Source organism: Epinephelus fuscoguttatus, linkage group LG2, assembly GCF_011397635.1.
Source record: "Epinephelus fuscoguttatus linkage group LG2, E.fuscoguttatus.final_Chr_v1".
Taxonomy (NCBI): domain Eukaryota; kingdom Metazoa; phylum Chordata; class Actinopteri; order Perciformes; family Serranidae; genus Epinephelus; species Epinephelus fuscoguttatus.
In genome coordinates, this window is record NC_064753.1 from 40,540,698 (window position 1) to 40,555,644 (window position 14,947).

Here is a 14,947-nt window from a genome sequence, read left to right on the forward strand (position 1 = left end):
TTGAACTGAGACTTGAATGCAAAAACCTGAGGAGACTTCAGTTTGTGTGACCCATAAATATTACAAAAATGTGATATTGTGTGTAGTTGTGGAGCTCTGTCAAACTGTCTTGAATAATTAATAATATAACCAGGATGTGCACAATGTCTCCATAACCTCGTGCACACTTTGAGTTACAGCTGCTGGCACATTGATAAAATGGAGAAACTGTAAATGCAGATGACAGAAATGTACCGTTCATGATGAAATGAGTCTACAGACAAGTAGCTCAACAGTTTCCCATCCTCTCAAGCGTATCATCTGATTTCCTGCCTGCAGCCGTGAAATTAATTAACAGATATAACCTGTTTTAAACACGATGTTGAAGGTGACGACAGCCAAGTGAGGAACTTGTGAGTAAAATCATTTTCATTTTGGTTTCACAGGAGAAGCGAACAACAGTCTCATGGGTGAAAGTCCAGAGTTTGTTTGACCCATCCACCTCCACTCTTGCTCAAACACTGTGGACATTATCACATTTAATACCACGGCTGCCGCCCTGTGCATCTCATACTACTGCTAAAGAGTGCTTCTGCGTGGCGGTGTCTGACACCAAGGGCCACTGACCAAGTGTCGATATTTGATGAGTTGGGAATGTGACTGGTTTTGATTTAGTCGCCTGATATTACTTCCTGTCCTATAAATCTGTGCTCTGATGACATTTGAAATTAAAGCCATGTGTTTGGGTCATTGGATTAGTTGTGTGGATTCGGCATCACTGTGCTCCATTTTACACTATAAAAATACTCATTCACTGTAAAAACATTTGCAGGATGTCTCAACATAAAAACTCAAAGATGTGAAACTTGACCTGGATTTAATTTAAAGCTGTAACAAAGGATGTTTTCCATATCGCCCAGTGCTGATAATTGCAGATTAACTGTCTCGTTGTATTTGAATCAACCACAGTGAAAATGCTTTAATACATCACTACTACACATACAGTGGATGGTTGACATATTTAAAACATACATATAGTTTTATTTGCCACAGGAACAGGTTTGAAACAAACGTTTCAGAGAACGAGATCCGGATTTCCTTCTCATTGATGTTCCCATGGCAACAACTGACCCAGCCCTGTCATGTGTCCTTCTCCATCCTTCACCATCCATGAGCCTCTCCTCTGTCTGTTCCCACAACAGGCAATCAGGATCTGTCAGGGTGCCAACTGTGCTCCATCCTGACGTGTCGTTTCCCATCAAGACACGATTGATTGTGTCTGATTTCATCATAGGCTTTTCACTAACATATGCAAGTAGGATAGAAATTCAGCAATCAAATAAGCAACTTATCACGCCTGTGACACGCACAATGGAGAGGCAGGTTACCGCCATGTGTTCGGAGCAGATCTTTTACAGTGACTGTCTTATAAAGTGCATGTTATATCGCCTGTCTTCCCGAGTGCTGTTGTAAAAACAAAGCAAGAAATCGCTTCTGTGAAGACTGAGAGATGTAGTAATCAGGCGGAGGTGACTTCTCCTCGCCTCAGTTGTACTCTAAACAGCAGCTGCGCCCCGGGGCCCATCCGCTGATAGTCATAAATGTTTAGAAGGGCGTTCTTTGCTCAACATCTGGTCTGAACCCAGAGTGGCTTAGCAGTTAAAAATATCCCTCCCCTGGCTAAGAGCTGTCAGAGATGTTAAGCCCCGCAGAGTTAGCTTAACATATTTAAAGGTGTCTGTCAGCTGTGGGTCACTGCCCTGAATACACTACTACTACTACTACTACTACTACTACTACTACTACAGTAGGCTTCTGTCTGCATCTTTCTTACATCAATGAAATGATTTTGTTATTCTGACTGCCTTCTGCCACCAGTGTCTTGAGAAGTGAAGAACATCTGTCTGAAAGATGGAGAGTCAGTCGTGGAGATGGGCAACCTTTTATCCACCACATATCTAACCAAAAGCTTCATTAGCTCTTTGTCCCTTGTTGCCTGCTGTCCATGATTACAACAGCCATCCTCATGGCCCAGGAGGGCTCACCTTCAGTGGGGTGTATTTCCAAGAGCTTCACATTGTTTTGCTGTTGCAGTTGGGCTTTCAGGTTTCTGGTTGTGTTTTTCCACAGTGGAAAGAGTCTTTGTAGAATCTTCCGTGAAGTGTAATCTAAACAAAAGACAAAGATCCTTGTGTGCACAGTTGCACTCAGGAATGTTACCGTTAGCCCTAGAGGCTTGAAGGTTTAACGCCACCTCAGAAGAGGACAGAGTTTGTTTGTTGTGTTATTTAGGTAAAGCTGAGAATGAGGTTCATTTCTCTTTTAAATGTCCTGTATGAGAAGACATAAGCAATGTACTTTTCAGTAAGATGACGAAAATAGATCAGAGGATGTGATTCAATGTAGAATTTCAAATCAGTCTGAGTTGTAACGTAACGTTTTAACGTAATACTGAACTTTTATTAGGAATTTGTTACTGGAAAGAGTTACTGGAAAAAGTAGTATTGTTACTGTAACACATTACTGGTAACATTGCTGCCCAGCACTGGTCTTAAGGTTGTCATGTTGAAGTTTTTACGCTGGACAATAAGCTGTTGTGTCATTCTGCGACACCAGTTGTCTTCTAAGGGTTTTACTGCAGACACATGCTGGTTACAAGGTCAGGATGCGCTCTTTCTGTCATCTCCTGCGCCCGAGAGCCATTTTTACAGCCCAGTAGATAAAATAAGAACCCCTGTCTGAGGCTGACTCCTATGGAACGCCACCCATCCATCTTCCGCCTGTCCTTCTGATGTGTGCACACAGCACGAGCATTTATGTGTCAGGGAGTGTGTGTATGCTTTTGTGGTCACCATTGTTCTGCACACATATCATAGGGTTCAAAAGCACTGATTCATTCTCACGTCACGTCCCTCCGCTGATTGTTCATTACATGTTTCAGTGTGCCAAAGGGTTATTGGAGTAGGCAGCTCTATTTTTAGCTGAGTCGTAAACTGATGTCATTGTTACCCGTTTATGTTAACAGACAGCTGTTTGGATCAGATGGAAACTGAACATATTTGATGCATGAAGATTTATACAAGTTTTATGGTCCGACATCATTTCTGTTATGGCAGTCAGTCACTCCCAGTCTCCCCTCCCTGTTGTTGAAAAAGACAAATATGTTGTGATGACACAGCCAGACTGTGCATTTCATCATTTCCTCAGTATGTCAGGCTTGTCAGGCTTCATGCATGATGAAGTGCCTCAGTGACTTCTTTATTAGATTCCAACACAGAGTCATTAATTAATCCTGTTTTCATTCTTGTCAATCTTGCGAGACCTCCCACCTGTCAGCCCGCGACAGGATGAAGGTTGCTGTTGCTTTTTACTGCGCAGAACATCAGCAAACATGTTTTCCCAAACTGACAAGACCTTCAAAGTTCCTGTTTCCTTCATTTCTCTCGACTTTGTTTAGTATGAAAGCAGTAAACTCTTGTTTTCTTTTCCTCCCAGTTGATTGTACAGATTTAAACTTGCAAGTTTCTATGTATTTTTGGATGAACACCCACAGTCTTTCTCATAAACTGGTGGCTGTGGATCTATTATATCTTTCCCCATTATGCCGTATATTTTTAAACATTGAGGTTTCCTTTGTGAAATGCTTCAATCAGCCCCATTTTTGACCACATCCCATATTTGTATTAAACTACAAAAAAGGCAAAAGCAAACTCCCTTTTGGCGTCGGATTTGAAGAATTCATGCTGTGGTTTTCATGCAACATGCAAAGCCACTTAAGAACATAACTTAAGCACCACCCCTCAAAGCTAAATTTCACAAGGATCTAGGCTGCGTTATAGAGATAGAGTAATCTTTTTTTGGTTGTGCCATAACTCCTGAAGGGCCTTTATTAAGAGCGATATCAGGGGTTGAACAATGTTGTCTGCATGTTGTTTGGAGGGAATGCGTCTGAGTGGGTTTTGCATTACGACACAATTAAAGTTTCATAACAATAGAACAGAGGAGAAAAATGAGCATTCGTCTCAGAGAGCAGACGTCTTATGCAACTGATTGTTTACTGCCCATCCGTGTCCGTGGTGATGCCTTCGCTCATACATACCAACTTGAGTGTGTTAAAGTATTAATAATCACACATAACCAATGCCTCACCAATGGGAGATTTATTTTCTGGCGCTAAACCCTCTGAACATTTTGGCCCGGCAGTGCTTTCTCAGAAACCCAGAAGGATTCACCCCGCTGACTTTTTAATCCAATCTTAAAAGTAAAATGTAAACCCTGAAATTGGATGCATTAAACTCAAATTGGATGCGTAACACTCAAATAAGTGCTATGTCTAGTTTTTATTTAAAGCTTTAATCTGGCATTAGAAAAAAAACAGGAGAAAATAACACATTAAATCCCTACAAGTTTTACAGAAGTCTAAATCTAAACATTTTTCTGTATTTTAAAATTACACATTCTCTGTCGCTTGATATCAGACAGAGTTGTCAACTCATTACACTCCGTTTCCATCTTCAGTCTGACACTGCGTCCACCATAAAGGGGGATTTATACTTGTGTGGGTAGCGTACGCACATGGCCTACGCCATTTTGAGCATTTATACTTGTGTGGTGGTGTGTCTGTGTCACTCTGCAGTTACACCTCCAAAACACTAGTTGGCAGCCGAGGTTTCTGTGAAGTGCTGTTAAGTTTAGTTGATTTAAAACACACCAAAAATACACTTTAAACATTGCGAAATAGTGCCAAAAACAAAACACAAGCACACAAATCAGCTTCACTATAACTTGCAGCATTCATAGACAAACACTTGTCTTTATCTGGACACATTTTCCCCACAAATACAACATGCTAAAGTTTTTAGCACAAGCCTATGGCATTTTACATTGAATTAATTAGCCTAGTGGCTAGCGGACTTTTCCTCTACTCATATGAAGCCAGGGACAACAGCAACATTTAACAAAGGTAATGTTACAAAAGTTGTCTCCATTACAGCTCACGAGGTTCATTGACAAAACAACTTCTTATACTGAACGTGTTTTCCAAACAAATACAACATGCTTCAGAAAACAGAAAGAATAAGAGAAAGCAAGAAAACGCAGCTGATAGTGGTTTATCAAACCTGCAGAAAATAAGTCAAGAAACCATTACAAGTAGTCAGAATTAATATGTATCGATAAATTAATATTTTTTACTTTAATACCTTGTAAGAGTTTCCCTGCGTGTTTGACTGACTGGAGTTTTGTTGAATTTTTACATTTGAAATCCTCTCAAAGTGCCAAATATCAAAAAGATGTTAACACTTTTTTGTTTTACTGTAAGACTGTAACCTTACTGTAAGCACGCCAGCTGAATAGATGATTTGCTGTAATGAAGGAAGCCCTTAGAAATATTCTCCCCTGAAGCTCTGAAGCCTTCAATTAGGGAATTAATTATCACTTACACTGCAGCTGGCCTTAAAGCGAGCACGAACAGAAAGAGGCACTGAACTGAATAAAGCGCATATTGTACATATTGTGCAGGAGGATTTTCTCAAAGCCAATACATCTAATAGACATCATTGTCTTTTTTTGTGTAGTCTGCTTGATTACCCTGCCACTCCCAGATTCACCCTCAGTCTCACTGCCATTGATTGGATGTCTTCACACTCTGTCTAATTTGCTCTTCATCCAGGGTTGGATCTAACACCTCACTGTCTGAGATTGGTCTTTTTTGGCTCAGTAGACGTGATTTGGCTCTGCCTGGTGCTGTGAAATTCATAAAACAATAGGATTGTGGTTGTTCTGTCTTTGTGTGCGCAGCATGCAAAACTGTAATGGATGTGTTGATAGGGGAGGGTAGTGTTGACGGGGAAGGCGGGGCGAGTGAAGGTGTCGTTATTGTGCTTTAAAGGAAAACTCTCCTCCCTGTGGACGGTCATACACTAGTAAATATCAATTTGTAACAGTCAGTGCATTCTATGAATTATTCTGTCATGAAGGGCTTTAATTTACTTTTTTAGTGTACCCACTTTCCTTCAATCTGACTTGTGTACTTCAATTCCAGGTATTGATTTCCCCACATTTTCCAGAATGACTTTCAGCATCCCCCAGAGGATGGGCGTGAACTTGTTGAATTGAGAGAGGGAGAAAGAGAAAGAAGTGATGGAAATAATAGCGTGATAAGAATGAGTGTCCCAGTTGTGGCTGTGTTGCATTCTGGTCCACTGATTCTGTTATCAGTGTAGAAATTGGGATCTCTGCTTCTTTTGTGATGTATTTCTTCCCTCTGATTGTTCACGATTGCGAAATGTCAGATCTGGAGAGAATACGCTGCTCTCTGACTCGAAGGGACTGACACCAAAGCCAAACATTTACTTCTGATCTCCTAATCTTGTGCTACCGAGCTCCACTGTAGATGTGCAAGATAAAGCTACAATACATCTCCTTTACTGGCCTTCATGTGTTGCATTTAAGTTCAACTGTATTTCAAATTATTGATCGTTGTGCCAGCAGGGGGCATTAGTTGCCACAGCTGGAAAACAGCTGGTGAGTTCAGTTGAGAACAAGGGAACCACTTTGTTTAACACTGAGTGAGTTGCAACGTACATTGTGTAGCAAGTATCCCATAATGCCTCTAGGCAGGACTCATCACCATGTGTTTCTGTCTCTGTTACTGAAATTGATTTTGACAACATTAACATTAAGTTTGGTGTATTTTGCAATTCGTGTTTTTGAATGCCGATTTGATCGTTCCAATAAAACTGCTGTTGTGCTATACAGTTTTTAAGTGGTTATCTCGTTAAGCATTAGGGATTGTAGAGATTGTGTTTTACGGTGTAAAGATTTGTGCATTTGAAGAATTACCATATAGACTTGTTCCTTGTCCTCAGGCATTACATTTTCTGTTGTTGTTGTTTCAGAGATAAATGTGAACTGATTTGGACTGTTACAATATGCATGGATTTTATTATCATGCCTCTGAATCGTAATCTAGTCAGAGTTGGTCAAAGTGCATATATCAGTACAAGTTTACAGGGTGTCTGCAGGTCCTTTAAAAGTTTTAAAATGTTTTAAATTTATTTATTTTTTTAAAATATTAGGCTGTAAAAAACTTTTAATAGTCTGACATTTGAAATTGTGAGGTCTTGAGCCCTGATAACAAGCGCTTTAGCAGCTGGAGGCGTCTTTTTATAATTGTTTTCATGAGAATGAAGGTCTTTGCCCGTAGATTTTTGCGTTGTGATGCCCCTCACATTCCTGCACTCTAGGCTCCTGCCGTTTTTGCAGGAGCGCTCTGAACTCCTTGGAGGATCCGAGAGGCAGGTCTTCTGTGGTGGTCAGGACAATAAGTTTACAGTTGGTAAACAATGGAGGAGAAACTGGTGGTAGCGCTTGCTGGATACCCAGAGCTATACGGCCCGACAATAGACAGCAGGTTGTCAAACTGGCCCCGAATCATCCTAAAATATGCCTGGAAACGTCCATCATGGAGGAGAAGCTCCTGGACCAACTGGTGGTACTCCCCATGATCCACCCTCTTTTTTAGGGTCTCATGTACCCACACAGATCTCTGTTTCCCTGTGCCCAACAAACTATTTGCTGACAGCCTCTCACCCTCAACCAGAGCTACAGCAAGTACCCTCTGCCTGTTCATTTTGCGTGTTAAGCTAGCTAACAGTGGTAGCATGCTAGCTGTGTAACGTGCACATGCATAGTTGCTAAAAGGTTTTTTAACAAAAGCATTTCACAAAACTGGCGACACACCTGACAGGCCAACCACCTTATTTATTCTTCACCATGGATTATTGGTCCTGTTATTGTCTCTGTGCTGCTCCATGTGCAGATTCCCCAAGACCGGATGGTGCAGAAACACCCAAACTACCTTTTCTGCCATTTCTGTATTGTCATTCTTATCCAGCCGTAAAGAGATGCATTTCCTAGTATTGAACACTAGGGGCATGCTTCATACACTGTATGTAAATTCTAACACAAAACAAAACTGCTGAAATGAGACGTTAAGTTTGGGTAAAAATTATCTTGAAAAGGTCTTAAAAAGCATTCAGTTTAAGTGTTGCTAAATAAATGAATAAATAAAGCTTGATTAAGTATTAATAGTAGTACATATGTTGTATTAATAAATTTATTCTATGCTGAGAAAACAGTTTATGCAAAATATACCAGTGTTATTGGCCCTGACTGGTCGATTAGAGTAATTTCCATCTATTAGGAAGTAGAGTATTAAAGCTTAAAATAAAAAGCAGCTGCCTCAAGTTAGATCTTATCTGTTGGTATAAACTGTTACAGTCTAAATAGAAAATATGAGCATGCTTGGATACATAACCTGTCTCCACGTTTTTGATTACTGGATTTTTTATTTTTTTTTGTACATTCCCAATTTTCACAGTGGAAAATGAGTTATTTCATGTTGCCAGTCCAAACACAGCTCTTTGTCAGGCTGGAACCATATATGGAGGCATGGCCCTGTGGGCAGCTCCAAAATATGAGCCAGTTTCCAGTTTTTTTTCCCCTTTAATTACTTTAACTGACTGCTTGAAAATATGTAACATAGAGCACAGTTGTATTTTCGATCCAAGGTGAAAGGCAGCCACTCTCCAGCCAGTTACTAATTCAATTGAATCTAGAGGGAGATCCTTAAAGCCCTCTGCATATTCCATTAAGCTGCTCATTGTTATTCTATACCTGGTTTTAATTAAGAATAGTAGAAACCCAACTGTGTGATTTAAGTGTATGTGCATGTGATGTTGCTCTGAGGCGGGGCAGACACGCCTGCTCGTACAGTAGCTCTCTGCGGCGCAGTTCTTTTCTGCTAATCTCCATCTGATGATGGACACATTCATTCATTCATTCATTCATTAGCATTCATATGATTATGAGCTCTGCTGGCAGAGCCGAGCAGATATTGTAGGTTTTGGTGTATCTAAGGGACCACTCTGCACAGAGGAGGCATTTGGTGCCACCACTGGGTTAACTGCTTCATTTTCTAGGGAAATATTGTTTGGAGGCACAATAAGATCAGCAGTCACATTTTGCTCTCATTTATGCGGCTTGAAATGAACAAAGAAACAGCTTTTCGATTAGCATAAAACTCCTGTGTTTTGACCACTGAGACATTATTTCTCCCTTGCAATCATTTGGCCTCATCACACTCTTGTAATAAGTGTTGAGATTGGCAGTACAGCACTTCTGTTCAATAGATGGTGCTGAGCAAGGGTGTGGAAAATGAAGCTCCCATCCAGTCGATTTAAATGGAGAATTGTGATTAATTGGAATCGATAGTGTTAGCATCGACACTCGCCGCTTCCCATCTCTGCAACGCCCTGCCTTGACCCATACTTAATGTGCTTATGTACACTTTAGCTTGTCCACACATGCATGAACTCACACATACATACCCGAGTCATCATATGGTGAATGCACTTCATTAACGCTGGCTACATCTTAAGTCACGCCTGTGTGAGTTAGGATCCCCACATACACTCACTGGCACCACAAACACACACACAGCAGACTGATGAAGTCAGCCTGGAGAGATGTGATGAGGCTGGAGGAACAAAGGATTAGTCGATTGAGAGTTGGAAGCACAGCAGAGTCACTGCGGACTGAGTGCTCACAACTGTCTGAACTCAAGTTGTGAGATGGGCGATGTTTTCTCTCCTCTTTGAAAATGTTGAGTCTTTGTGGAACCATAAATTTTTGTCATGTCTGTGGATGACTTTTCAGGACTCTCTCCTGTGTCCTCTTTGGGCCAAATGTCAAGTCTCAAGCTCTTACACAGTCATGGTTATATCTGTAACTATTAGATGTGCATTAACTCAGGGCATGGTCTTCAACCTCGACTTTTGAAATGTCATTCCTCTGTGGGCCAATGCACTGCCTAAAGTTAAAGATTTCAGTTGAAGAAATACTGCCTCCACAGTGAACGAAGAATCCAAAAAAGGGAAATTCTCTTTGCGTATCGAAGTAAACGGGGGCTGCGTTTAACAACAGCAAAACTGTATCAAAACATCCATTTACAATCTCATTCTCATGCAGGCCGAGTCGCATGCCTGGACACACGTGTACATTGGAGTCCCACTTAAACAGAGTTCATACGCACGCACATGGTCTGGCTTGCTTTGGGCTTAGGCGGAAGCGTTTTATATTGTAATGTTTTAGCAAAATGGATGTGTTTGGGAAGTACTGAGCAAACAACTGGATAAACGAGACTTTGATTACACTGCAAAAGTTGTGTGAGAGTTTGTAAAAGCATGTTTTGATAAAGTTTTGCTTTTGTTAAACGTGGACACCGTTTACCGAAATTCATTATGAATTTTTCCTCTTTTTTGGATTCTCCTTCACAGTTAGGGCATACGAGAAAAACAATGTTTTCTTCATGAACTCAATGTAACACGTAGCGAGTAACTGATATACAGATGTAGCCTGGAAATCTAGACTCAAATCTAGAAAGATTTTGAGTTTGGCCCTCACTGATACACCCTTCCTACCCAAGGGGTGGCACTAACTGAGTCATATTAAATGCTGCCGCATGCAATTGGATAGCACAATAGCCAGTCAGAGCAAAAAACAAGGTGACATATTCATTGTACTAAGCCCCATTGGTTTGACGACCAGTGGGGCTAACTGATATATTATGCTTTTGCTGTATCCCGTCGGCAAAACAGCAAAAACATCCTTCCTGGAAACGAAGGCTTCTAGGGCAGTCTTCTGTTCATCTCTCAAGAAAAAAGATAAGTGTAGTTGGCTTAGCGGTCCTTCAGCAGCTGCCATCTTGGATGTTTACTTTTCGACTCCTACGGCGCAGCGCTGTCGTCATCATGTTACGCCCGCCCAGAGCCCGCCTCTGTCAGATAGACTGATCTGATTGGCCCGATGGCAATTCAGCGGGCTCTGCTCGTCGGGGCCAGATCCCCGTGCAGAGCAAATGCGAATTTGCTAGGGGTGGGGCATCTTGATTTCCAGGTTAATACAGATGGTCATTTTGCAGGTAAAATATTCCTCGTAAACCAGTCGATGCATTTAGTTTGCTCATAGTTCCTAAAAGTGTTTATTGTGCTTTGACGATATGTGAGGAGTGCAGTGTAAGCTACTTGTGTTCATGTTTGTGAAGTATGATTAAACAAACAAATCAGGTCGTCTGTATGTTAAGAAATATAGGCCTATTAATAAATATAAGCTACCAGCCATCACATATTGTTCACTTTGGGAATTTTGTAAAGTTCATTAATGTCACTCAGTAGCACAAATACATACTATCATGACAAGCAAAATAAAAAGGGTGCCAAGAAACCTCTCTATTGAAGCTGAGGAAAACAAACACAGTTCTGTACTCACTGTAGTAACTTGGAACACTCTAAAAAAAGCCCCTCAAAATGACCATATTTATATCAGTGAGTCATGCTGTGTTACCTTGATTTTGTGAAGAAAGTTTTGTTTTTCTTGCATGCCTCCACTGTGAGCGTAGAATCCAAAAAGGCCAACATTCTTCATGAACTGAAGTCATTGGGGATCGCGTTTAACAGCAGCAAAACTATATCAAAACATGCTATAACAAACTCTCACACAACTTGTGCAGTATAATCCAAGTCTCATTTATCCAGTTGTATACTCAGTACCTCCCAAACACATGCATTTTACATGTTACATTGAGTTCATGAAGAAAATGTTGTTCTCGTATGCCTCCACTGCGAACGGAGAATCCAAAAAAAACGACAACTCTTAATGAATTTCGGTAAATGGGGTCCACGTTTGACAACAGCAAAACTATATCAAAATATGATTTATAAATTCGCACACAACTCTTGCAGTATAATCCAAGTCTCATTTATCCAGTTGTATGCTCAGTACTTCCCAAACACATTCGTTTTTTTTTTTGCTAAAAAACCTTAGAATTGCAGTCTGGCTTTGAAATGAGCAAACCTAAGCGCATCTTTCAGTTCATTTTTAAATAGTAAGGTTTTAGCCAAAATGCATGTCAATCAGGAGAGACTCGTTCTAAGAGAAAAGAATATTTCTTTACATGTGCATGTAAGTATGAGAAATGTGAGAAGTCTTTGGTGATTCGACCCCAGCTGAGGATCTGGATGTAAAGAGGAATGGGCCTTTGATGAGCTGGTCCTGGCCTCTGGATAAGGTGACTGGAGGTGAATGGGGTGGAGGAGGGCGCTATGATTCAGCCTAAAATGACAGCTGACAGGAGCAGAGAGGAGAACAGATTTAAAGTTTGGCAGCAGCAACATGAATGGCTGAAGGATCGGCTAACGGAGAGGGAACACCCACAGTCAGCTGATGGGTGTGAGTGGTGGGAAGTGTCCCTGATTGAGCTTAGGCTCATGTGTTTTGAAAATACAGAGCATGCGACAGGATGACAGACTTGGTTTATACTGCAGGACTTGTGCAAGAGTTAGTAAATGGATGTTTTGACATAGTTCTGCTATTGTTAGATGTGGTTCCCAGTCAATCAATAAATCAACATGTTGCTGTTTTCTGTGGAGGCATGCGAGAAAAACAAAGGTTTCTCAACAAATTCAAGGGAACACGGCATGACTAAATACCAGAAATGGTCAATTTATGGTGCATTATTCCTTCATTACAGAGCAAATACAAAACCTAACCGATAAATTCATGGTCATGTTGTTGACATCATCAGGATAATGAAATTGATGAGCATAACTGGAAAGATAAAAGACCATCTGTGAGCATTTATTAGCTCACAATTGAAAGTGCAAAAGAACATGACATTCAGATTCAGTGAATTCATTATTACAGTAATCACTATCATCATGTAATCACCATTTTATCCTCTTGACTGCGGCGACACAACCTGCAATGATCTCATCTTTTTTTCTTAATAAATCTTCATTGAAAGCCTGATATATACTGCATCCAAGAATTCACCCTAACGCTTGCTAGACTGATTACTAGCGCTGCACTACAGCTGCTAATCATAAAAAGTATTTGATTCAGTGGGGAGCTTCAGTAGCTCTAATCTGAATGATTCAGCTGAGGCACTTTTTCGCACTCTGGCGTGATTATACAGTAGGTGATTGGCAGCTTTGATACAAAACTATCAGTGCTGGGATCAGCTAAGCCCATATTAGCTGAACTATTGTGCGGAGATATATTCTGAGACGCTGTGCGCGTCGGCCCCGGCCAGACGAGAATGTGTAGCTGTTGGGGCCTTATCTTGGAGTGTGATTTACCCTGGAGCCACTCTTGGCAGGGGATTTGAAGAGCTGTCTGTAGGTGAGAGAGGGCAGAGACGACAAATCATCACTCAGCAAGGCGTCAGCATCACTTCCTGCGTGAGAGCACAGTCAGAGCGGGCGAGCATGCATTCATAAATAGATAAACACTGAAACCAGCCTCTTTGTTTCATCCTCTGTCACACATTTTTTTATCCACTCATTTCTCTCTCTCTCTCTCACACACACACACACACACACACACACATTACCAAGGAAACATTCACAGTTAGCCCAAAAACTCAAGAGGCCCTCGGTGGTGAGAACACAACATGATATTCTTTTTGTTGCAGACGGAGTGGCCTTCCGACTGTTTTTTTTTTTAAACCAACTCTTCCCTCCTCACTAATAAACCCAAGAATACCATTTGCAGTTCACACATTGTAAGTTGTTTTTAATTGAAGCCATTGTTTGCAATTGTTTCGAACGCGGCCCGCGAGTGTTGGTTTCAGATCAATGGTTTCAAACGCAGGAAATAATTATTTTGCGTTGAGATGAAAGTCGGGGTACAGCAGCACAAACAGCCTGTGGATCCAGCCTTTTTTAATTAGTGCTGTGTGTCTTCTGCTCTGCGTGGCAAATTAACATCCACCATTGAGGATAAGTGATTGTGCTACACAACTGTGTGTGGGTGGCTGTGTGTGTGTGTGCATTAGGAGTTGTGTGTGCAAGAGGTCGGGGCTGGGTGGGGGCGGGGGTTGTATGTTTTGGCCTTTTCCGCTCAGAATCTGTCCTGAATATGGATTGCAAGATGTCACATCCAATATTCTGTTATGTTTTCCAGCTCCAAAGATTAGACCAAATATACATCTTGTCATAGTTTAAAACAGATAGGGGGAGTTTTTACGACTTCCCGAGCTGCTGTGTCAAAGGTCCGAGATCAGTCTGTTTGTTTTTCCAGCCTGCCTCGGAAAAATTATGGCTTTATTTTGGATGTTTTGAGAATAAATATAGTTGAAAGTTTAACTGCATAAATTTTTAAACAGGCGTACCAGCATTTTTTCTCAAAGTCAAATGCCAGACTCTCACCGCTCACAAAACGAGGATGAGAAAACACATTTTTGGGGTCTTTTAAATGTTTTAATGTACATCTGTGGAAGAATGTTTCACCTCTATTTCTTCCACATCTGAAATGTCACAAATATTTTGTTATTCTGAGTGAGTACTTATTTTACATCCTTGTCTCATCTTCATCTTTCAGGGATGCCCAGGTTCGCCAGCCAGCCATCGGCGGCCAATGTGCATCTAGGTAGCACCCAGGTGATGGCATGTGAGGTCAACTCGGATCTGGTGCCCTTCACCCGGTGGGAGAAAGATCGCCTCCCGCTGGAGCTGAGCACCAGGCTGGTGCAGCTGCCCAGCGGAGCCCTGGTGATCAGCAACGCCTCGGAGGCAGACGCAGGCCTTTACCGCTGTCTGGTGGACAGTGTTGGGTCGTCCAAGTCCAGTGACGAGGCGCAGCTCCAAGTACTGCCAGGTAATCTGAGGAAATTAAGTTTTGACAGACAGCGAAATGAAATGAAATGTTGTTATTAAAAATACAGATCAGTGAGCTTTTCTCACTAGATGTATGACTTTGATTCCAAAAAAGTAGGACTGCTGTGTACAACATAAATAAACACAGAATGCAATGAGTTGCAAATCCTTCTCGACATACAGTGGTAAAATAAATATTCAATATATGCCATAACACATTTTTCCAATGCAGCTATTCACATGAAATTTAG

The 14,947-nt window shown here is 41.2% G+C and overlaps 1 protein-coding gene across 11 annotated transcripts in view; it reads left to right on the plus strand.

Annotated features, from left to right (window-relative positions):
- The window catches only part of neo1a (neogenin 1a), a 248,723-nt gene that overhangs the window by 115,591 nt on the left and 118,185 nt on the right, over positions 1 to 14,947 (plus strand). For all 11 annotated transcript variants that reach the window (XM_049597522.1, XM_049597561.1, XM_049597586.1 and 8 more), the window contains exon 3: positions 14,422 to 14,697. In XM_049597522.1, the coding sequence (XP_049453479.1) occupies positions 14,422 to 14,697 (276 nt within the window). The remainder of the gene's footprint in view (positions 1 to 14,421; positions 14,698 to 14,947) is intronic.